The 26,112-nt window shown below is 44.8% G+C and overlaps 1 protein-coding gene across 2 annotated transcripts in view; it reads left to right on the forward strand.

Annotated features, from left to right (window-relative positions):
* Positions 1 to 26,112, forward strand: part of PIK3C3 (phosphatidylinositol 3-kinase catalytic subunit type 3) — a 682,135-nt gene that overhangs the window by 379,913 nt on the left and 276,110 nt on the right. For both annotated transcript variants that reach the window (XM_086960327.1, XM_086960326.1), the window contains one exon: positions 12,873 to 13,001. In XM_086960327.1, the coding sequence (XP_086816453.1) occupies positions 12,873 to 13,001 (129 nt within the window). The remainder of the gene's footprint in view (positions 1 to 12,872; positions 13,002 to 26,112) is intronic.

Raw genomic sequence — 26,112 nt, forward strand, 5'->3', positions numbered from 1 at the left:
TGTCATCCAAAATCCAGACATGCAATACACAAACCTAGCAGAGCCACACTGGATGGTTAGGCAAGAAAATACCTACTTTCTAAAAGTGATATTTTCAAACACAGACTGAAAAAGTCACCCTCACTAAAAGATGCACTTTAACATTCTGAGTTCAGGCATACTAAACATTATTTTTCTACCTTGTTCCTTAGACCAGGTATGTTTATAAGATGTTATAAACAAACTCCCCATTCTGTCCTATTGGAACACGTAGCCTTGCAATAGTGAAGAACAAAATTGGCAGTAGTTCTCTATCAGGACATGCCACACACACCAGGACATGTCCTACATTTTACATACATTGCACCCTTCCCACAGGGGTACCTTGGGCCTAATATACAATCAAAAAATGAGCTGGGAGTACAAACATTTTTGTTGGATAGAACAGTGATAATATTTAATCACAATTTTGTAACCACAAACTCAATAATTATCAAACAACAGTTAATCAAAAGAGACAGAAAATAATTCATATATTCTTGGTATATTTTTCTTTAAACTTCCAACAGCCGACGCGTTTCGTCCCGGATATAGGACGTCATCAGGGCTTGAACTATTGTTAGTGCAATGTTTCCAATATATGCGAAGTTTCAACATTTTGAGTATCGGAGGATTCCAAGGTCAATCATGTGTCTTCATTAATCTGTGAGCCAGTGAGCTTGATATTGTCCACTCCAAATCGGCCCCTTCATTCAACTGCTCTATTCTTCCAATTGACTTCTCCAATTATTACGCCTATTCCAAAATTCATGTTGTGAAAATGCCTGTTGCTAACCTCATATCTTTCCTGCCAAAGTCATAATCGAAAAAATAGGAGCCTCGCTTCTCTCCAACCGCCCGGGTACGATAAATCCCTTGCGAGTGTCATGCTTCATCATTAGGTGTTGCTCCTCGTGGGGGTGGCGATGCAGTCCCTCACGGGCCCCGCGAGAGGGCTCTTTGGCGGAGATCTTTTTAGGAGACGCCGTACTTGTGCATGTGGGTGTGGGGGCCTAAAAGAGGTGGGTGAGTTGGTTAAAATTGTCCTTGACAGTTCCCAGAACTGTTTTTTATTCAGGGGTCCTGAAGACAAGGTTAAAAGATGCCGATAGGATGTGGAGATCCTCCGTCAAACAAATGTGGAGGAGTGGTGAATATTTTTCACTGCTCTCGCATCCGTAAAGAAAAAAGGTGTGTGAAAAGATATAGTTCAGGTCAACATGTTTCGCGCTGCAAGCGGTCCATAGTGGATCCAAGAGCACTTCGGCAGGACCAGGTGCAAGAGTAAAAAACGATGGCGTGTCCTAAAAAGATCTCTACCAAAGAACCCTCTCGTGGGGCCCGTGAGGGACAGCAGCGCCACCCCCAAGAGGAGTAACGCCCGATGATGAAGCATGACACTCGCAAGGGTGTGTGAAGGCACTATATACCAAAGGAGAATTTCCCCACTCCGTACTATACCCAACCATACGTGTACTTTTTTTTTCACCAATGTTTGTCTTCATTATTAACTTTGTCCCTGTCCCGCGTGGCTGTATCCTGACCACCTTCCCACTGTCCGTCCCCCCTAGACCGTCCGTCCCAACTAGACTAAAATAAACGTTTATGTATGTTCTCGTCAACGCCAGGGCAAGCTCCGACTTCCTTCATCCCCAGACTAATACGCATCTATGTTCCGTTTCCTTCCATTAGCAAATTTGCTACGCTCTCTCCACCAGGATGGGCTATGTTCGGTTACTAGCCAGAAGCGTAGACTTTACGCCTTTGCCTCACTCACCGTCAGTCCGGTGCCCAGCACGATCACGTCGTACTCCTCATTCATGGCTGTTGAGTATGAAGGCTCAGGTCTTCTGGTGTTATTTTTGGTCTTGGCTTGCTCCTGTATGTCACTGACTGTCGCGGTTCCCGCGGGCGGTGGGAGAAAGAAAATAGAGCTCGGAATAGAGCAGGGGAGAAGGAAACGCGGAATCGGTTGTGAATGCTCTCACGGCTTCCGTACAACAGTGTCTGCGGACCGCAGTTAGACAGATGGGTGGGGCACCATGAACATTGACGAGGGACTAGCAAGAGAAACTCTTTCGTGGAAATAAGCGAAAGACACATTGACTGGTCTATACAGCACATTGTTCACTATAGCTTCTCAACAACTCCATTACCAACCCCCGTTGTCGGATTGAAATGTGGCGACGTCCCTTGATCGGTGTTGGTCTGAAGTCAGATTAGTTAATTAATTAATCCGTCCTTAATTATCAGTTCGGCGTAAAGCGCTTTAACGCTTAGTCCAGGATGGAAAGCATTATTTAAATGAAGAACCTATTTTTGCGCAATTGACTCGTGTGTAAGAAGAACTGCACTCTATTTTTCGAGAGGGCGGAATGGGTAAGTAAAGCACGGTTGCATTCAGTCCTCCGGGGGCACTGCAGAGCGATAATAGCCGTACAGTGGCAATCCACGCTGGTCTTTACTTCGCGAGAGGTGGAATGTAGCTGACATTTTTACTGGAACAAAATCACGTCCACACGTTCGGATATCCTGTAATGGAACTAACTTGTTAAATATAGACGGTGTGGTGAACATTTTGGTTGGGTATCCTGTCTTGAACGGAGGCATAACGTAGCCTTCCATTTGGAATGTTTTTTTTATAGGCGATAAACATGAGCCTGCCACCTGGGGCGGAGCGTTTTGCTCGGTCATCAAAGTGAGTGCCTGGGATTGATCCTTTCTTTGACGAGGGTAGTGCAAGGCTGCGTTATTTCACTGGATTGTGTGTTGCTGGCCTCTTTTTTGGTTCCTATTTTATTTTACCAAAATAAACCTGAATACTTCGACCTGAATACTTTCACTTGTGTGGGGGGTAGGGGGCTCTGTGTGTGGCTCTGTGTGTATGTGGGGGGGCTCTGTGTGTGTGGGGGGGGCTGTGTGTGTGGAGCTCTGTGTGGGGCTGTGTGTTGTGTGTGGGGCTGTGTGTTGTGTGTGTGTGTGTGTGGCTGTGTGTTGTGTGTGGGGCTGTGTGTGTGTGGGGGGGCTCTGTGTGTATGTGTGTGGCTCTGTGTGTGTGCGTGTGGCTGTGTGTGTGTGTGTGTGGGTGCAAATGCAATAGGTCTCGCATTTGCAAAAGATTCAGCTATTGACATTGTAAATGACAATGCCATTTATTTATCTGTTTTCAAAACCAACACATACATAAACAATTTGCCAATTTACAATGCCAATAGCTCTAACTTTGGCAAAGGCGAAACTTTTGCATTGCAAATGCTTGTTTATTTGTGCTTCTGTGGGTGGCGCAATCAGTGCTGCAGGCCCTGGGCACACACAGTGCACTATACTAGGGTCTGACAAGTAAATCAAATATGCCAATCATGGAATCACTAATCCATAACAACAATTCACAAAGGGAGCATTTGCACTTTGGCACTGAACAGCAGTGGCAAAGTGCCCAAAGCATCTAGACCAGCAAAAAAACTGGAGGCAACAGCAAAAAAAATGGAAGGGAGACCCACTCCAATGGTGCCAGGTCTAACAGCATTCAAGAAATGTGATGCATTTCAGCAATTGGATGCTGGACAGGGAGGTTTTTTGAGAGATTCATAGGCATTTAGGTTCCTTGGACATAGGTCTGTTTGCTTCCAGGCTGACATTTCGTTTGGAGGATTACTTCAGTTGGAGACCAGATCCAGGAGCGTTAGCGGTGTATGCTTTCATTTAGAGTTGAAAGGAGAGGAGGGGGTATGCGTTGCCCCCGTTTGGTATGATACAGAGGGTGTTGATACAAGTGAGGAGGCATGTCACTCAGATAGTGTTGGTGACTCCGTTTTGGATTTCTCAAGCATGGTTCCCCTCAGTCCTGGAAACGGTGATGGAGTACCCCCCTTTTGATAAGAGTTTACAGTGGAATGTTAATTGGGCAGTGTTGGACTTGGCCCTTTTGGCAGGTTCACCTCTAAACCTTTTGCCTTTTCTGTGACCTGATATTGGTAGTTTTTGGCATCTGCGCACTTTAGCACTGTGGCCGAGTGTAAAGTGCGTGCGCGCTCTGAGTGCGTGTGGTGAGTTTGTCCAGCCCTCCCATAGAAATGCATGGTGGATATGTGTGTCCATGGTAATTCCTGGTATGAGAGGAGTGCAGGGGCGAGTTTAGTATGTATGAACTCGTGAGAATAAATGATGCGCAATGGTGTGCCTAGATGTATGGTGACTGGTGGAGAAATGCCACTTTTAGAAGTTAGCATTTCTGTGTGCTGTGTGTCTGCCTGCCTGATGTGAATTGCATGTCTGGCTTGTGATTGACAGGAGCTGAGAGGTGTGGGTGGCTCCAAGAGATAGGGTGAGTCAGTCCAGTGGTGAATAGAGAGATCTGCATCTAGATGGGAGGGAGGAGTTGCACCAGGGACCTGAATTGGGATGTGCCTTCCCTCCACAATGCTGGCTCCACCTCCTGTGGTGTGTCTGTTGTCTCTGCCCTGCACTGTGAAAGAAAAGAGGAGCATGGTAAACAGAGTGCTCCAAAACTAGTTGCATCTGGTTTCCCAAGCCCTGTGCTGTGACACAAAGGAAAAGGCTGTATAAAAGAAAGGGCTGTGACCCCATGAAAATGTTGTGCTGTTCCTGACTTGAGGGGGGCCTGCTGCTGCTGTGCTCCATGAGGAACCGCCACTAGGGACTGCCTCCCCGCTGGAGGGCCCTGTGAGCTAGCCTGCCTGGGCCCAGCCCTTTGCCACCCCCTTCATCCTAAAGGGCTTACTTTGGACTTTTTTTCCCTGGGAGCGCTATACCTTCTTATCCCTGAGTGCTCCACGCTATCTTTAAAGGAGTGCTGGTGGCCTGCAGCATGAAGCTGCAACGTGTGGGATTTCCCCACACTGCCCCTGTATTTTGCAGGGACCCCAGCCCGCATTTCAGCAGCCTTTTGTGCTCGTTCTTTTAATAAGCGGGTGCCCACCACGCAGTTGTGTCCTTTAGCGGGAGACCACCCCGCGTTCTGGTCGCATTTTGAATTCGTTTAGGCAGGAGCCCAACCTGCATTGCCGAGCTTTAACCCCTTCCCTGCTGCCGTTGGCCGTCGCAAGCACTACCTTTGTAGTGCTGCGCACGTCCAATGGCCGATGCGACCCCGCCTGCGCAAAAAAAGAGAATTTGCACCGCAGTTAACTCATTAAACAAAGATTTCGCCGTCGCTGGCCTGAGCCCCGTGAAGAAACGTTGCAGGGCCGCTGCAGATGAGACCCGGAAGCCAGATGGCCCTGCCTGGTTGTTGACAGGGCCGCATGATGCGAGGCGGAGGCCGTGTCTGCGGAAGAGCAGAGCTCCCCTGCGTGAGGGAGAGCCCCGCCACCAGCCGCGTTAGGTGATTCCAGTGAGAGGGGCCCGAGGGCATTTTCGATGCCTGCCCCCGCCGCTTTTAAAGGAGACACACCACTGGAGTCCTTACAGAGCCCCAGTGAGTCGGCAGGGCGGAGGAGACGAAGTCGGCGCGTCTGATGCCCCAGTGAGTGGGGTTCCACGTGGTTGGTGGGTGTGCTTGTTCGACCCATTTGTGACCTGCGCCTCCTGCTGCCAAAAGGGGGGCACCAGTGTTTCCCGAGTCCCTGAGTGAACACAAGGGGCACTAGTAGTGCCAGTGCCTGTTTATGCCCCCAGACAGCAACAACGACTGAGGCAGTTTTGGTTCATTTTTGAGTCCCAGAGTGGTGGTGGTGCTGGCTTCTCTCCCAGCTGCCCCGTCTGACAGTGGGCAGCTTCAAAGTTTTGCCCCATTGTTCTAAGACCCAGTGGGGGTTTAGTAGGCACAGTGGTGCCAGCCCCATTCTTTTCCTCGGGGGCATTTTCATTTAGTGCCCGTGCTCATTTTCACAGCTGGCCAGCAATTAATGGGCAGCCGCCACGTTTAGGCTGTGCATCTGCGCACTTTGCTTTGCTGCTTTTGCAGCCAACCGTGACTTTGCTGGACATAGGGCAGTGGCGCCGTAGAGAAGGCCTGTTGGCCTGGGGTCAGTTTTAGGTGGTATGGCGCAGAGCTCTAATATGGCGCATAATGGTTTTTTGCTTATGGTGTAGGTATAATATGATTGATGCAACCTGATTTAAACCGCTACTATAGTTTATGTGATGAGGTTACTTTCTACTGTGATTTCTGCCCCTAGCGGGATTCATGATTGTGATGTTATTGTCGATTATGTTTAGGCTCATGAGGTTGGCACATAATGTGGTTTGCGCCTGATGTGTTGCTGATTGCATAATATGTTTTATGTTACAGGATATAATACTGAATACAGTGTTTGCCAGTAATTACTGGTTCTGTTCTACATTTATTATAGGTTCTATAGGTTCTACATCTACTATTTTCACTTTGTGATGGTTCTGACAGTGGCCCAATTGGCCCTGTCATGTGGATATAGTGCCCTGTAAATACTGCCTAGTGCCAGTTGGCACAGTGTAAATGTATGATTAGGTTTCTAATGTGTTTATGATAATACAAAATCGATTTTTATATAACCATGTGTGGAATCTGCTTTTGTGATGTGTCTAGTGGGTTGCTGCTATGTGTGTGTGTTGCGCAAACGCTTTACACATGGCCTCAGGGATAAGCCTGACTGCTCGTGCCAAGCTACCAAGGGGTTGAGCAGGGGTTATCTTTGGCGTGTAACTCCATTGCCCTGACTAGAGTGGTGGTCTCTGCCTGGCTTTGGCACAAGCCGTAGCCATATTTCAAAATAAAGACCCAGTCCAATAGCGTGCTATTATAATAGTGACAGCAAGGGGAGTCTAATGGAAACCTTATCCCCACTACGCTCTCATAAACTTTATAAGGAGGTACTGCACTTTTGCTACGCTCGAATTAAAACACCTGTTCTCCCGGGCAACACCTCAGAACATCCACTCACAATGAGCCAACAAAAAGTTGATCACATACGTTCACTGCAAAAATTAGACATTCCTCATAATTGTGAGAAAATATGTGCGAGAAGCAAATGACCCCTCACGGAAACACCACCATCGGGGTAACTGGTATGAAATTTCCAGACAGGCCCCTGTCTCATCATCGGTGATCAATTGCTTCTCAAAGAAAAGTGAGAGGAAAGAAAAGTAGTGTCCAAAACAAACAACATATAAAGTGACAAATGGTGAAGTGCAGAAAATTCTGCTGGTGACAAACAAACACAAATAACAGGGCACTGGCAGTAGGTAATGGTATGCATGACTAGCTACCAGCCTTTTTAGCATTTAAGAGCACACTATCACCGCCCTATGAATAAAATTGGTTAAGGGATTGGTGTGTAGTGTATGTGTTTTTAAGCACTCTGTTATTTGTGTTTGTTGTTACCCCGATGGTGGTGTTTCCGTGAGGGGTCATTTGCTTCTTGCACATATTTTCTCACGATTATGAGGAATGTCTAATTTTTGCAGTGGACGTATGCGATCAACTTTTTGTTGGCTCATTGTGAGTGGATGTTCTGAGGTGTTGCCCGGGAGAACAGGTGTTTTAATTCGAGCGTAGCAAAAGTGCAGTACCTCCTTATAAAGTTTATGAGAGCGTAGTGGGGATAAGGTTTCCATTAGACTCCTCTTGCTGTCACTATTATAATAGCACGCTATTGGACTGGGTCTTTATTTTGAAATATAGTTTATGAGTGGAGGGCGACCCTGTCCATTTTTCCCTCTTAGCTCCTTTGTGTTTTGAACAAGCCGTAGCCAACCAGAGATCCCATTTCTAACATTGGTGGTCAGCGGTGAGGATAGGACTTGCGTTTGCGCAGTACCACAGCGGCAACTGGTTGCACTACAAGCTCTGCATTTAGATAATCACGTGTTGGGGATTATTGTTCTGAGTTTTATTTTGCTGATGAGAAGATGGTATCAAAGTTTTTAGCAGAACTGTTCAAGAAAAGATTGTCATACAGAACTATACATTTTCACAGATCTGCAGTTTCACGCTTTAATCCAGGGTGTATCAATTGGTAAGGGTCCAATGGTGTGTAGAGTAATGACGGGCATTATTGAAAATACCTCCTATGGCAAAGTATGGTTCTCTTTGGGATGTTAATTTTGTTTTTTAAGATGTTTGAGGGTTGGCCTGATAATAAGTATTTGGGTTTGAGAGAATTGTCGTGAAAATTGACGACTTTGCAGTGCTTGGTTTTTATCATCAGAGTGTCAGATGTAAAGGCATTGGATGTTAATTCTAGGTTTTATCAACCGCAGGGAGCATTGTTTGAAATCTGGAGAAGAACTAAGACTATGTCATTGTCAGCCTTTTATTCTTTGTTGGATGCATGCCCAAACTTTGTATAGTCAAATGGTTGAAGGAATACAAGAGCAGGGTTTTGGAGTTTAGAGCGGATGGTGTAGATAAGTTGCTGATTTCATATGTTAAACCTTATAAGGCGGTTTCTGCAGCAACTATTGCTAGATGGGTAAGATCAGTTATGAAGGAGGTAGGTGTGAACTTGAATGTTTTTACAACACATTCTGTAAGGGGTACGATATCTAGTAAGGCATTTGTGAATGTTGGAAGTTTAGTTCAGATCTTTAAAGCAGCCAATTGGTCAAATGCTGAGGTTTTCAGGGAGATTTATTTCATACCTATAGGGCATGTTGCAAATAAAGTTTTAGTTGCGTAATGCTAGCCTCCTGTCTTGCCATAAAATGTTGATTCTCAGACTTATTGCGTAGAGAATCGTGTTTATTAAAGACAAGGAGGATAGCATTATTACTCCCTCCCACCCTGGATTTGGGTTTGGAGGAAAAGCAGATGCATTTTGTGATTAGAGCTCTTTTAAGAAGTATTTTTATGAAAGAATTTGCCTTTGGTAAGTTACAGTCATGAAACAGAATATGTTAAATCATGTTAGATGTAAAGGTTTAGGGTTTCTTCGATACATACATTTTTATTATTTATAGAAAATTAGGATTCATTTATGGATTTGTGTGGTTACAAGATATAGTTACAGAAGAAGTTACGTTTTGTTCAAGAGGAAGTTTAGAGAAGAAGAAACAAAAGAGGAAGAAGATGGCGGTTGACAGGGTCTTATGGGACCATAAAGTTATTTTTAATTGTTTGATGTGGAGGTTCTATTTTTTTTTTCACAACCAAGTTTATTGAGCAAAAGAATGACAAGCATGAGGCATCTTCCCACACCAAGATCACCACATCAAGATCGATGTAATGATAACATACATAAGAATCACTAAGCAAATATCAATGAAGCTCAGCTTTAGAATGCCCCAACTACCCATCCCAACCCCAACTACACCCCCACCCGTACCCACTATCCCCCCCCCCCTCCACACATGTACAGAAGCAAGACAAAGACGATTCACATAATAGACGCGGGTATGATGCAACCCGGGTTGTGCCATTAGGGCCAGAGAAAATGCTGCGATCAAATGTCCTCCTCTCGCTCCGCCGGGGGTTCCAAGGATAGGCCACGGTAGTCGGCCCACCGCTTCCAGATCTTGAAGTGCTTGCGTGGGCAGCCCCGCGCCTCAAAGATCGGTTTCTCAAGACCCATAAAATAGTCCAGCCCCGCCTTCCACGCCGACAGGGGGGGGGCCCTCACAGATTTCCAGGCCCGAGCTAAGTCACGCTTAGCAACCACCAGGCCCAGAAGCAACAGATGACGTTTATAGATGTTGCCCCCAACCCCTTCCATGATGTGCAGTAGGCCTAGCCGGTGGGTGCGGGGGAGATCCCAGCCCAGGACCTCAGCCAGACAATTCCATACACCCCTCCAGAAGCCAGCCAGGCGACCACACGACCACACCGTATGCAACAAAGAGCCAGGCACTTCCCCACACCGCAGGCACTCCGACGACGCAATCAAACCAGCCTTCCACAGTCGTTCGCGCGTGTAATAGGCACGATGCAGATACTTGAATTGTATGAGGCGGAGCCGGACCGCGATAGCGGTGCCACGCGGGGACTCCAGTGCCTCCCTCCAGTCGTCCTCGTCCAAGGCGCCCACGTCAACCTCCCAGGCCTCCCGGAGGGAGCTGAGAGTAGACGAGCAGTGGGTAACAAGGGTCTGATAAATCCTAGAAACTTTCTTGTCTCCCAGGTCTCCCATAAAGACTTTCGCCTCAATCGGGCTGAACTCCGGCAGGGAGTCGAGACCGGCAATGCTTGGGGCGAGGGCATGCCGCAGCTGTAAGTAACGGAAGAACTGGGACTGTGGCATTTGGAACTCCACGCGGAGTTCTTCGAAGGACTTGAGGGTTGCGCCGGACATGACCTGGCCCAGTTGAATTATCCCAATAGCCTCCCAACCCTCAAACCCAGCCAGGGCCGCCAGTTCTGGGAGTAGACCGTTGTGCCACAACGGCGTTTCCGCTGTCAATTTGCCCCACCATCCCATGCGGCGCAAAGACTGCCGCCACACTGCAAAGACCACCCTTGTCACCGACGGCAACCCACGGCGTATACGCGCCGAGTAGAGAACGGTGTGGAGCGTATGGTCACCCATAAGATGTCTTTCTAGGGCATATGCCGGGTCACTTCTGTCCCCGTACCACCAATCGTTAAGAACAAGTAGATGCGATGCTTGGTAGTAGGAGAGGAGATCGGACGTGGCCAAGCCACCACAGTAGGTGGATAAAAAGCATGTCTTCAGGGCCACCCTGGCTGCTCCGCCCTCCCACAGGAAGCGGCTCAGTACAGAGTTCACCTGGCGAAACCACTCCATGCCAATAGGGTGCGGGAAATGTTGAAGTTGGTACAGCAGTCTCGGCAGCGCCACCATCTTAAAGATGGCTGACCTCCCAAAAATCGTAAGTGGCATCCTGGACCATGTCTTAACATCTGTCTGGACCCGCTCCCACACCGGCAGGACACTGCGCGACCAGGCCACGGCTCGCGAAGTCGAAAGGAAAACGCCCAAATATTTCAGGCCGTCCGTCGCCACACGTAGGTCAGCAGCCCAATGGTCGGTAACCACCCCGCCACGTAGAACCCACAGGGTCGACTTAGATAGGTTAAGGTTGAGCCCGGAGACTTCGCCAAACCCCCGCATGATCTCCAGGATTCGAGGGCCCGAGTGCCTCAGATCTGTAAGGAACAGGAGGACATCGTCCGCGTAGAGTGCAATTCTATCTGTAAGAGTATCGTTCCAGACAAAGCCCCGCAGATGAGCATCCAGTCGCACCCGCGACGCGAGGGGCTCCATGGCCAGGGCAAATAGGTATGGGGACAGCGGGCAACCCTGCCGGGTACCGCGGCCGATTGGGAAGCGTCTTGAGACCGCACCTGCCACCCGCACCGACGCCGTAACATTGGTATAAAGGAGACGGATATAGGACAGAAAAACCGGCCCCAGATTGAGGCGGGCCAACAAGGTGAAGAGATAAGCCCAGCTCACCGGGAGGTTCTATTTTTAAAGTTCTCTGAAGTGTTGCTCAGAAGTGGTAAATAAAAGCATTATGCATAATGCTAGCCCCTTGTCTTTAATAAAATCACTATACTCTATGCAATAAATCTGTGAGAATCCCCATTCTCTGACCTGACGGCTGCTTCAGTGCTAGCAGTGATAACCGTTTGCTGACTCCCTCCCCACCTCAAGATTATAGAGTTCCACTTCCTGCCTGTGAAGAAGCCTGTGGGCCCTTTTGGAACTTCTCTCCTGTGAGTGGAGGGCACAGACGTTGCTAGAACTTAGAAAGGGGTGAGCTCCATGCAAGAACGGTCTTTATCTTGCCTGACTCTATGGATCTACTCCCTTGTATCTGGGAGTGCAAAATATTTGCAAGCAATAGAAACTGGTGCTGCTGTAAAGAAACCCAAGACCCGGTTGGTACTGGACATTTAGCAGTGGATGTTATACTGTTGTTATTTCATTGGCCTTTAACTCAAGTTAAAGGCTATTGCAATAACTACAGTATAAAATCCATCAAACCCGAGGGCTGGTGGCTCAGCTTAACCTAACTTAAAAGATGTGTCTATTCTTTGATAGGTTACTTTTTTTGTGTATAATCACCGTCCATGTTGAGGCTGTTGGACCTCAGATGGCTTCAGTGTTTTTTAATATTATGCACCCGTAGATGGTATCTGTAGAGTTACACATGGACTTATTATACGCTCTACAAGCACTTATTTTGATCAAGCCCTAGAGATGTTCATTTTGGCAAAAGTATCTTGACGAATATCACTGGCCTTATTTTGCTATCAATATCTACACTCCCATTTTGAAAATGAATGTGCTGTAAATCCTAGCTTGAAACCAGAGGACAAGTGGCCAGATATAGCAATATGTGAAATTTACTAAGCACTGTGACTGTTTCATACCATTGACCTGCCCATCACTACTGTTGATATCCTCAAGGAGAGACAAAGAGAAAAACACTAAGACACAGGTACCTGAAATAAACATTGGGGAGGATATGAGCGAGTGTATCCTTCTTGCTTTGCATACGCACTAGACTCCACTTTATTTTGTATGGCTTACAAAAGGGTCTGATAGGCTACCCCACAGCTAGAACATCCGATGAATCTGAATGGCCAAGCACAGGTTTATAAGTCTTGTGGTATTGGAGGGCCTAGATGGCCCTCAATTGGCACAATATATTGTGTCTGCTAGTGCAGTGGTTCCTTCGTTGTCACTGTCACGCTTTCCAGCAAGGTTAATATTCATTACTGTTAAACTCAGTCATAGCTGTGGGATGAGAAAAGGTCTGCTACAGACCGGGAATAGTTGAGAAGCAAAGAGAAAAATGAAGAGTGATCACCACAAGGAGGAGACTTGAGGGCTTGTTTTTCGTAAACCGCCATCGATGATTGGTCTGGACTTTTCATTGTATGAATCTGTATTTAAATTGCCCGAAAAGAGATTGGTAATTGAATTTACTAAAATCCACTTTTTTTCCAGAGTGCTCTCATGCCTGCCAAGTTATTCTTTAAGACTGACGAAGGAGGTAAATACCCAGTAATATTCAAGCATGGAGACGATTTACGGCAAGATCAGCTCATCCTTCAGATTATCTCACTCATGGACAAGGTAAGAAAGGCGTGTGTTGTCCCTCTAAACAGCATTTGTATTGGGAGCACATGTTGTACTAGCTTAAAACACAAATCTAACTATGACATTGAAGTAAAAAAGCAAACTGAACAGATAACTGATGCCTTCAAATTCTGGTTCAACAAGTGAATAATCAAATGAGATGAATGGCTGCTCCAGGTGCCCATTTAAGCAATGGCATATGGGTTGTGTCTTGCACCTTTTGTGATTGCCATAAAATGTTTTTTTGTAATGCCGCAAGTTAAGATAAAGATGCGCACAAAGTGTAAGGCTTTTGGTCAAAAGGGTTTGTAAGGTCTACAAAGCTTTACCACAGTCTTGTTTTTGTGGTTTGTTGCACGAGGTGCCTCTCTTGGCAGTGACTATTAAAAGTCAAGGCGTCTTACTGGCTTAGGGCACAGTTGGAAGTTGAGCGCTTTAAGCTTGAGTGTTTTTGTTTGATTCCTATATCTCAGTTGCTGTGGGGATTTTTCCCCTGCCATTTAATGATCATTTGTCTTGCTATTGTAGGTTCACTGTCTTGTGAGTACTGCCGTTATTTGATTTTATAAGGGAAAGTAATGGTTAATTGTGCTAACTTAAAGACCAGAGGACAGAACAATGTTCTATCACTATATCTGGAAAACAACCAGATCTCATCTCCTTTCATGGTTTATTAAACCACTCAGTCCTGTGTCAGTTATAGATTTCTTCTCCAGCATTGAATCTTTATTAGATTCACATACTTAAATCTTGACGACGGGGAAAATTCAAGCATGTGAATCTATTAAATATATCAATACTGGAGAAACACAGTGTACAGATAAGTAACTTGCTTTTTCTCCAGCATTGAATCTTTCATAGATTAACAAGCTTGCATCTTCCCTGTAGTCATGGTGGGAGCTGAGGTTCCCACCATAACGACGGGAAAGATTTAAGCACGTGAATCTATGATAGATATCAATACTAGAGAAGCACAGTGTACAGGTAAGTAACTTATTTTTCCTCTGGTATTTCACAGTCCAACGTTTTTCCAGACTTTGAATAGGAAATCTATTTACGTGAAGTAGTGTGGCTCACTGGTTAGAGGCGGCAGACCCGAGAGCAGAGGACGGCCCGGGACCAGGGTTCGATTCCCGGCGCGGCAGGTTTCTGGACCAGGGTCAGCGGACTCGATAATTCTCTCGCCTCGGTGCCCACTCTGATCAGCGATCACACTCGGCAACTCTGGGCATTAGCTTGCCTCATCTTCACTAACGGCCCCACCAGACCGCCGGGGATGCCTGGTCTCACCCTGGAGATACCCATTAAGGGACCATCTCTCAGGGAAGCCAGGAAGGGTTTCGCAGCGGTCGAAGCGCCTTGGGACCCTACGGGTAAGTAGTGCGCTATATAAATGCCAATACATTTACACACATTTACACTGAAATTCTACAGTTCTGTCTCACTTCTAGCTGGGGACACTGGAATTATGCGACACTAGAGAGGCAAAGTATACATATTACAGAAAGGCAAATTATATAGCACTTTTTGTGGCATCATTAGCTCACTACTTTGGCAATTTAACACACACTGTAAAAAATGTAAACATGTCTTGAGATAGATAACTACACGCATTCAGTTAATCCTATGAAAAATGTAATTCACCAGCATAGAATGCTGTAATTCTGCATTGAAGCCCCGGGACACTATCAATCAATCATTAGGTTTATTTGATTATTTAAAAACAATCATAAAAGCACTACGTACATTTTTTTTATTATACATCATAAATAGAAAATACAATACAAGAAAATTGTTAAAGAAATAGCTTCAAAGGTTCATCAGATTGAGCTTATGGATGGCCATCTTTAAGAAACAACCTACGTTAAAACACACAAATTGATTTGAGAGCATGCACAAAAAATATAAGGCCGGTCTATACATCCTAAAACCATAAAGTTTAAGAACAGGCTTAACAAATTTCCTTCTCAGGGGCTTGTAATTAGAAAAGAAAAATAAATGTGCGTTAGTGTTTATGGTGAAGACTCCTCACATGGACATAATAGAATACATGCAATGTCAAATTGTCCAACTGGGAAACAAATCTGAGATCCAATAGCCTCCAGCAGGAGATCTAATCGCTAAAGCAGGAGTTGTCTTTCCCATGAGTTTCTTTGTCCACACCAAATACGGCTCCAGATGAGGGGAGGTTTTGACAATAGCGTAATCACCAAGCACTGATTTACCCTATTCTGCCTGTTCTATAGAGGATACGCAAAATGTCAAAAATAAATTCTTAACCCGAATAATGCCTATTTTGGATAGCTAGTGCAGAGGCCTAAACAGTTCGAGAAAGCCTATTGTATTGAATGACCCTTATCACATGACATAGAATGTAAAATAATGGCCCGATTAAGTTCAATTCAAAAGCTTTTATTCGATTTGTACATACAAATCATACAAGCAAAAGATACATAGTTAAAAATATTTAAAATCACCATATAAACACTTATAAGAAAAGATGGTAAGACGATATACAAAAGGCTGGAGTGCAACAATTAATAAGTAATCGTGCCATTTTGAGTCAACATACTATTATAAAATGCAAGACATTCATACATGAACAGACAGGAGATCAGTAGGGATTACTCGATAGGCCTTTCCTGGCAGCTGTACATCAAAATTTTTAAATAATCATAATATACTGTGGACATCAACAAATAAAAATAATACCTTAATTACAGAAATTGGTATAAAACTTGAAGGCGTATAAATACAGACAGGAATGTAAACAGTAATAGCAACATAATACAATTCCTGGCAGCTGTATAACATAGGTACAGACAGGTAAGTATAAAAATATTATAATGTAATACTTTTCCTGGCAGCTGTACACTTCAGAATAAAAGTAGCCAGAAAAAAGCAGATCTCCTCGTTCTCTAATGAGGATAAAAGTATCAGTGCTGTTTTTGTAGTACGGATATTATATTTAATAAAAATTGGCTTAAGGTATTTTAACCTGAGAAAATGAAAAAATTTACATAAAAGTAAAAAGTGGCAACTACTCTGCCGAGAAATACTGTCACACGGACAGGGTATATCTGAACTGGTTCTTGTGTTTGGAAATGCAACCAGATGGTGAACAATAGACAATCTGACACGTGTTAAAACATACTGATGAGAGGGACGGGTCACATTCACAAGATAGGATTGGAACCCCGAAGTTAAATTTAAATCTTTATAAAATTTCACGGTAATAAGATTGCCAGAAATTTTATCTCGCTCTGCCTTTCGGAAGTTAAGAAACGTTGTCTTAATTTCTTTTTCTGTGATAGAAACAACCTCCTCAGGCTCACGGAACACATCAATATTAAAAAGAAGGAGATACCAACGGTGGATGTATCTCAACCACTGTATGCGTGAAGAGTGGTCCAAGCCTATACAATCAAGAATAATATCCTGAGTAAATCGAGTCTCTGACTTAGCCCAAATAGAACGCCACAATAAGAGTGGCCGGACTGCTGCTAAGTCAGAAATGAACTCGATCCCAACTTCTTCATGGATCAGCTGAATGGAGGCAGAAGGGGGAACACATAACAACCTCCTTAAAAACTTATTTTCCTCCTTCTGCAGGGATATACCCTCACTATGGCCCCATACACCAGCCCCATACAGTGCAGAGGAGACACAACAAACATTGTATATGTTCATCATGTCTAAAATGCTTCGTGAGCCAAGTTTAGAGGCAAAACGAAAAATACTGCTAGTAGACCGCAGCATTTTTAGTCTGATAGAATCAAATTCCGAGGTCCAAGACCCGCTATTGTTGTATGTAATTCCTAGATAACAAAAGGACTTAACAGGAGTCAACTTTTCCTTATCCAGGAAAAAGGTATGCTTTACCTGCTTAGCTGCCCGACCGCATGACATAACATACGTCTTGGTTTTGTTCACGCGGAGCCGCCTAACTTGAATAAACTGCATAAAATTATCGATTAGGCGCTGAAGGCCCATCTGTGTTCGGGATAAAAGAACAGCGTCGTCCGCGTAAAGTAACAGCGGAACAGGTTTACCACCAATCAGGGGGGCATCTGCTGGGATGTCAACCAAGGAACGGTCGACGTCATTGATAAAGAGGGAAAATAAAAGCGGGGCCAAAACACATCCCTGGCGTATGCCCCGAGACACTTTGAAAAACGGGGTACATTCGCCAAGGGTGCCATAGCGGACCTTACAGGAGAGTTTTTCGTAAAGTCTAGCTAAAAAATGAACTATTTCCCTCGGAGCCCCTGCATTAAGCAAAACCTCCCAAAGAGTGGTATGGTTAACCAAATCAAAAGCGCTGCTCAAATCAGCGAAACACAAAAAGAGGTTGCCACTTTTAGCCACAGTATATTTATTAATTAAAAGGTCCAAATTTACACATTGGTCCAATGTGCCCAGGCCTTTCCGAAAGCCATATTGGACTCTAGTTAAGATGTTAAAATCAGTTGCCCAATCTTCCAGCCTCTTGAGCAAAATCCTACTCATCACCTTTACAGAGGCGTCCAATAATGAGATTGGACGGTAGTTAGAGGCCTCTGATTTATCACCTTTCTTATGTAGAGGAATAATAACCGATTGACCCCAAGTAGACGGAAAATTAGTTTCTGCCGCACAATTAAATATCCTCGCCAGGATGGGAGCCCATAAAGCTGGTTCATCTTTGTATAAATCCAGCGGGACCCCATCGGGGCCAGGGGCCTTACCTCCTTTGCTTAAAGAAATTGCTTCATGGCTTTCTTCTAATGTTATTCCCAACGGGAGGGATAGCCATGGGGTAGACTCAGGTGACAGTGACTCAGAAGATAACCCTTCTGGATTGAAAATTTTGGAAAAATGACTGACCCAATCGCTACATGCCACATAAGATGTTAATTCTGGAACATCTTCTTTATTGAGAAACGGGCTGTTAATTGTTTCCCAATACAGTTTGCAGTTTTTGGTCTCCGCTGCTTCCTTCAACTTATCCCACGCCTCAATCTGTAATACCCTTTTCCTAGTTTTAATTGCTATTTTATATCTAGCCCTGAAATATTGTATAACCATCTTATCGCGTGGTTTGGTGCCTAAAGCATTCTTTAAATCACGAAGGGCGACTATACAGGTCTTATCGAACCACCCCTGCTTCGGACCACTATTGGATAACGGGGCATTAGTAAAAATACCATCAATAATACTGTTCATGGAGACAAAGTGAGCTAATAGGCAGCCTGAGTCACAGTCATCATCCAAGCAGAAACTAATTTGGTTCTTACAGCTAGTAAGAACCTCCTTCTGCTTAACCTTAGAATTTAATCCAGTCCATTTAATCCTTAGACCCTTCGGTCTAATAGGTACTAAGCAGTTGAACATTTTCCGCCTGAAACTGTTGAGGTACCATGCCCCAGGAGGGTAACACGAAGGCTGTTATGGTCACTAAGACTTTCTTCATTTACATACAGATCAGTAAAGTCTCCACTGCTAGACAACAGAATATGATCTATAAAAGATCCTGCATCTCTGCCTGTAAATGTAGGGCATATTATTGCCTGGTTGTTTATGTTACAGTTTAACAGGGTCATGTCTAGTGTGACTAGCATATTGTTTAATGTGGAACCATAACTGCAATGTTGGAAATGAGGAGAATCCTCCCTCACACCCAAACCCCCCCAATGACTACTCATTGCTGCACCAAAGCCGCAGATGTTCCCGTTAGACAAATGGCAGGGCTGCAGGTTAAAATCCCCTGCCCAGACAACCTCGGCCTTTCTTTTCGAAATACCAAGGGCCTTGGCAATTTCCCTTTCTAGAGGCGGTAGAATATCCCCTCTGGTAGCATCAAAGATATTGTTGTAGAAATTTACTACAACTAAATCAATATTCTTCCTGCACTCCACCCTTATAACTTGACTATGGGTCCCAACTGTCGTGCTGTATTTGACCGTACAATCACACAGCTTGGTAGATAAAAGCAACAAAAGGCCCCCCTTAGCCCTACCCGAGCTAGATTTGGTGGCTCTAAGACAGTAAGATGCGTACCCTTCGATGTTAATGGGGTCCAGACACCAAGTTTCCTGCAACAAAATTAGGTCCAATCCCTCCCCCAAGAAACTGGTCCAGAAGGGTGTACCTAGTTTACTGGCAAGGCCAGCAATGTTCCAGGAAACAAGAGAGAATCCTGCTGGTTTACCAGAATCGCCAACAACAGACGACTCTGGCTGAATTGCTCGTAATAGGGTAGGACCATCTTCCAGAGGGATGATATCTGGGCTTAATCTGGGGGTTACAGTGGCTGTACATGCATCAAGGCTATCCCTATGTTCTATACGCGGGAGGGGTATTAACGTTGACACCATTGAGGGTTCAGGAAGTGCGGCTAAAGGTGTAACTGGAGAAGCACTCGCCATATCTAAATAGGACGTAGAGATGTTTAAATCCAAGGCTTCAGTAGAGCTGAGTCAATCTACCTCGTCTAACACAGCATATCTGTTAGGATGGGCAAATTGTGAGTACAAGGGATCTTGGGAAGGGGGCAAGTCCTGCCATGTTTGTTGCCACTGGGGTTTAACTGGTTGTAGTGGCTGAAAGGGTTGCTGCCACTGATGGGCAGGCTGAAATATGGGTGGTGGAAAATGGGGGGGATGTTGCCATTGAGGATTAACATGGTGCAGGGGGAAAGATGGAGCATGTAATGGCTGCTGCTGAAAATTAACATAGTGTGGAAAAAAAGGAGAAGGGTGTACTGGTTGCTGCCAGGGTTTAGTAGCATGTTGCGGGGGATACACAGATCCTCTATTACTTTGGAAGGTGGGACAAGGAGGGTTTGGTCTTGAAGGCATCGGTAAAAAATAAGACAAAGGGAGTGGGTTAATTTGAGTCGCAGGACCACTGTTGGGTGCATTACAGATATAACTAGCTGCCCCTATATCCCTAAAATTAACTGTAATTACATCCCCTACTATTGTTTTCTTGCTTCTGCCCACCCAGTCCCCTCTACGCACAGTAAGAATTTCACCGTTCATATTGTTAGGTAGAGGTTTATGTAAGTGGAGCCATTGAGCACATTTATTTCTAAGCTCAACGAAAGTTTCTTTTACTCCCTCCTTCAACGGGGGAACTGCTGTCAACACAGCCACAAAAGGGGAAACCTCTGGTGGTAGATTGATTGACCTAAAACGTGCCTGCTTTGGCTTAGGGTCTTCAGGTTTATTCGTAGGAGGAGGTACTGAAGTGGTATTAGATTTCCCTACAACATCTTTTACTTGAATGGTGGTGGTATTATTACCAACAACAGAGTGTTGGTGAGTCAAAATAGAACCCACCACCTTCGGAGTGGGTATAGTTGTAGTTTGAACAGAATTATTCCCTGTTTGCGGCAGATGAGATATAACTGGATTCCCGGGGGCTAAAGTTGCTTGAACGTTGTTTAATACATCTTTAGGGGGCTGGATACATGATGGGCATATAGGAGCTGCTTCTGTAATCCCTTGTGGCTGATCAGACCCTTGCCCATTCATTTTGTGTGGCCACTTCGAATGTATTAAAGACGTAAGCCTGTCCAGTTTGGAAATTAGAGGCTTGATTTGAGCTGCTATTGTGGCTTCCAGGTCCAGTTTTAAATCTGTTACCATGTTTTGCACCCAGCAAGGAATACCTGATGTCATTTGTGGAGTAGGGGAAATCAGATTATGATTCCTAACTGTTGCTTTTACTTTGTTTTTACTCTTAGATATAGCCTTTGGGAGATTGGTAACCCTTCCCCGAGGAACTATAGGTACAGGAGCTGTTTCCGCATCATTAAACCCGCTCAGACTCGGCACCGCTTTGCCAGATGACTGACAGGCTTCTAGATCTGGTGTAACCTCCAGATCAACAAAAGACGGGTCTAAGTCTGATGGGGCAACCGATAAATCAACAGTATTTAGTACAGTCGGAGCACTATTAGTAGGCATGGTTAGGGGTAGGGAACAATTATTCGAAGACTGCAAAGCGGGTGATTTAGCATTTGCAAGAGAACCCAAGGATGAGCGCTTAGCATTTGCAAGATCCATGGAGACTCTTTTTTCCAGTAAAACAATGCTTTGGTCAATAGTCTCATTTACACGGGAAATAAAAAGATCTATAGGTCCAGTCACCTGTGCTACCACCGTAGCTTTTTTCGCACAACTTCTGGTTCTATTGCGCATGGTCGACATCTGTAACACAAGGTCAATAGAAAATGGTGTAATAGCTGGTGGGCGGCCGCTGATGTTGTTATACGAAAATACAGGACACAGTTCCGCCTACCTTAGACGTTAGATGATGATTAAGGGCGAAAAAAGACAGGGGTTCAGGGCCAGGGCCGTCCTCAGCCGTCCTTGAACGGCCTTAAACGGCCCGCTCTTTGCCCGGTCTTCGCCCCGAGCTGCGTCCCGCGCTGCGGGAGAACACACACTATTTATGGTAGTTTGAAAGGGCGGGGGCGGAGCTAGAGGGAGAGCGGACCGGAAGATGGAATCGATCTTGCAGGGACACCTGGATCTGGTAGTCCCTGCACGCTCGCAGCCCTCAAGCCTTCCAATGCCCAAGGTTCGCCCTGGAGTGCCCCAACACAGAGCAGGCAGAGTCAGCAGCAGGACCCTCGGCGAAGCGGCACCCGCGGAGCGGGTGCGGCGAGCTGCAACGTTGAGATGAAGAGGTGAGCGCAGGTCCAGGGATGCGCTAGTAGCAAAACAGGCAAACAGGCGAAGTGTCCCAGGGATCGAGGGCAGCACAGGTGATTTTATCAGCCCTCCGATGGGCGGGGGGCGGAGCTAGAGGGAGAGCGGACCGGAAGATGGAATCGGTCTCGCAGGGACACCTGGATCTGGTAGTCCCTGCACGCTCGCAGCCCTCAAGCCTTCCAATGCCCAAGGTTCGCCCTGGAGTGCCCCAACACAGAGCAGGCAGAGTCAGCAGCAGGACCCTCGGCGAAGCGGCACCCGCGGAGCGGGTGCGGCGAGCTGCAACGTTGAGATGAAGAGGTGAGCGCAGGTCCTGGGATGCGCTAGTAGCAAAACAGGCAAACAGGCGAAGTGTCAGTGTCAGTCAAGAAAGAGCTGCTGAGATTAGATGTGGCTTCGTTTCTCGGAATAGAAGCCTGCTGCGTGCCTGTACTGCGAGCGTCCTAGTTTCATCCGATTAAGTTATAAAGATGCCACTTTGATAACGTCTTCCACAAAATGTATCCCCAGGTCTTCATGCATAAAGAAATGGGGGGCAAATGGAGCAAAATCTAGTTTGCCGTCAACTGTTAGTTCATGGTAAAATCGTTTTTCTTCAGCTTGCAGGTAAGCGGCATTCCTACATCCCCAAACTCCAGCCCCATACGTCACTTGTTTCCCACCCTTTTAGCAAAATCGAAATGAGTCCCTACTGCTTGCTTATTACGTTGACCTCTGTGCGCTGTGTGTGCCAGCTAATTGCCTAATGAGTCAAAAGGAATGCTTAATAAGGGAACTATTAACCTTTTCAATGACACACTTTTAATCAATCAATCAATCAATCCATCACAGCACTTGTAAAGCACACTACTTACCTGTGAGGGTCTCAAGGCGCTTTTTTATTTTTTTTTTGCCCCACATACCATAAACTTAGTCTTTGACATATTTGTCTCAAGGTCCAAGTCATCCATGAAATGCGCAAAGCTGTCAACTGGAACTCTAACACCATTCGGAGTGTGAGATAGCAAGATGATATTTTTTAATTGAAGCAGAGCTGGGGTGGAAACAGAGTTAGGCAGATCCGTTCCCCTGCATTGTAAGTGTCCATTAAGCATTTAAGCTAATATAAAGCAAAACTAAGATGGACACAAGGACACAGCCTTGCCGCACCCTACTCTAAAATAAAGGAATCGGTGCATCTGCCTCCTGAGCCAAATCTTACAGAGGTGCGGATATCCCAGTGCAAGGCCCTTCGGAAATTACCAAGATCTATGTCCAGACCCAACTCAAGCAGGATGCTCCAAAATCTGCTTCGATTTACTCTGTCAAAAACACTACTCAAATCCATAAAGGAGAGGTATACAGCCCCACCGTTAGCAGTTGTGTATTTATCTATCATCAAATATGGATTAAGACATTGTTCAAGCTTGCCTAAGTCGGCTCTAAAAATAATTTTTTTATCCTGCTCAGTATTATCTGCCCAATGATTTTAACTACTGAATTTAAGTGTGATATTGGTCTATAGCAGTGTCGGTCATGCCTGGAACCATATTTAAACATTGGAACAATTACTGCTGTGTGCCATGAACTGGGGAGCCTTACTGGCAAGGAAACAATTTAAAACATTAGTAAGAGTATGGGCCCACAAGTCAGGCTCGCTCTTATACAGGTCCAAAGGGATTCCATGAGGACCAGACGCTTTCTGTGAGGAGCTGGTGTTAATCGCCTGTAACACCTCATCCTGGTAGAATCATCTAATATTCAAGGGGAACACCGGCTGACCATCAAGGGATTGAATGGAAGAAAGGCCCAAGTATGATTAGACGAATATAAAATGAGCCACTAGGACACTAGTTTGGTAATACTAGTCTGTCTAGCTCCTAGAGGAAAAACAAAATTGGTGTAAAACAGTGCTGCACAAAAGATCAGTCAAGCCCACATAAGCATATCTTGTAATTAAAGGTGGGACTCTTGAGTATACACACTATATGTTTTAAAACTTTTCTCGAAATTTAGGTTCATTCTATATCCACAATATGGACTTCTGTAAACACAGCTTTCATTAAGAAACAGCATAGCAGAGCAATGTTGTAGATGGCATACCGTATGTATTGGGTGGGTGTCTGACTAGGCAACACTTTAAAGTTCAAGGCATCAGGGCTTAAAAAGGCAGTACAATGCATGTGGTGTTTTTATATCCTGACTGTCTTCTACTACTGTTTTGAGACTAGTACCTCTATAGCAACACTAAAGCGTAGAAATAACAAAACATGCATTTATATGCCAACAAATAAATTATTTTCATCCACAGCGGTTTTAAAAAATCACTTATTCTTTACTCTACTATTGTATGTCTATTATTGTACCAATATCTTGCTAGAGTTTTATGATCGAACATTCTGCCCAGACTCTGAACTAGAAATACCTTAACACTGTGCTGCCTACCATACATGTTCAGTATTGTCTTGGTCTGATGAAGCACTGGAGGGGGCAGTGGCAGTTATGCACTGAATTGTAATTAACTAATTTTAGAGACATTAGAAGGTAAAACATGCTCACTTTTCTCTCATTTCTCCTTTATGTAGGTGGCCTTCCATTATTCCCAAGGGTTTTTAATAATTAGTTTGCCTTATTTCTTTTTTCTTTTTTGTGTATTCATTGTTTTCTGTAGCGCGAACAAGACCCTGAGGTGTCAGTGCGCTTTACATTTTTACCACCTTCGGTATCAGCAGATATCCAATTATTTCACGTCAATAACAGGTCTATGTATTCCACTAATATTGGCACATACGTCTTCATACACAAAACAAATGTAATGAAGAATAATAGAAATCATTAGATAACATTCAAGACTGTTGTGTCGTAATTAAGTTTAAAATAAGGCCACTCCTGAGTTCTTCTATATCCAAGCTGGTTATAGAATTGTTTGTTTAATCACATATATATGTGCATTGGTCGAGGTATCAGTCCATAGACGGCATCAATGTTGTTGTAAGAGGGGATTAACTGTGTCCATCCTAGTTGAGGCTAGTCATTCGAGCTCAATCAATGACAGTAGCTTGATTCGAGAGGTGATCAGTTTCTTTGTTCTGTGACTAGGAGGGTAGTAATCCTAGTCACAATAGCTTACTTGAACAGCTGAGTTTAGGATCACCGCGTTGACAGCACGTTTCCATAAAGACTTAGTCGTCCCTGTTGTTCGTTATGGGAGAAACTTACTCATCAGAAAGGACTTAGTTTCCTTTTTAAATCGTGGACATAGGTGATTCTTCTGATATTTGGTGGGAGCGAATTCCAAATCCTTGGTGCAGCCCCCGTGATTATTGTGGAGATTGTGCGCCGATTTTTTACTCTGGATAATTTTGGAGAGATAACTTTCTGAGAGCAGTAGAGTATTTTTCATGTTACCAATAGCGTTTCGACTGTCTTTAGCTATCCTATCTGTCTGGGCCATGAGCATTTCAAATTCCTTTCCTGGTGGTGGTGAGAGTTGGTGTTTTTGCAACGGGACTGCTGGCATGTGGATCGGTAAGGTGGAAGGTTCGTCTTCTGGCTGTTTGTTTATGTCTTTCGTTCCTTCATTAATTATTTTTTTTGCTCTGAAGGGCAGGGACTGTATTAATATCGGTCTTGTGATTTGTCGTCCCCGGATACTGATTGTTGGGTGCAGTGTTCGAGAGATCAGTGATTTGTAAATTTGTGGAGGTATTAGCATTGGATGTGTGCAGATTGGGCGGGTTGTTAGATTTTACTTGGATTGCTTCTATGGGATTATTGCTGATTGTTTTGCGTATGTCTACCCTTGGGTTGTTTGCTGCAATACGTGTCTTTGTATTTTGTCTAGTACTAGAGAATCTAGATTGTCGACTCTCCTGATCTGTTCTGCTGTCTCTCTTTTCATTTACCCTCAGAGGAGTATGGATGGATGTGTCTACGCTGTTGTCTTGTTGCTGAGCTGAGATAGGGATGTTATGGGCCTGATCTTTTAGTGTGGTAAAGTAATCAAATAACTCAAGATCTTTGCTGGCCACTTGGATGAGTACCGGGCCGTTTTTGTAGAAGGATATATTTAGTGTGGCCTTTAGATTTTTTAAGGGTTTTATAATCGACTTGGTTCTGTAAGGGATGTTTCTTGATTCTTTGATCTTTAGCAATTCGGACATAGCAGTGCTCCATTTAGCCTGAAATCTTGTATAGAAAATTCAATTGTTAATAATCATTCCGTTTTTTGAGTTAGTTGACCATTAACGTTGCAAAATCGCACGCTTTTTCCTTTACAGACCACGCAGCGTTCACAGACATCGACTTCGGAGATAATAGACTTCAGGTGGCCCCGAACACATTTAAGTACCTAGGTATACAGGTCTATCGGACACATGCAGACATGTTAGATGGTAATTTGAACAGAGCGATCCGCAATTTGCGAT

Source organism: Lissotriton vulgaris, chromosome 3_1, assembly GCF_964263255.1.
Source record: "Lissotriton vulgaris chromosome 3_1, aLisVul1.2, whole genome shotgun sequence".
Classification (NCBI taxonomy): domain Eukaryota; kingdom Metazoa; phylum Chordata; class Amphibia; order Caudata; family Salamandridae; genus Lissotriton; species Lissotriton vulgaris.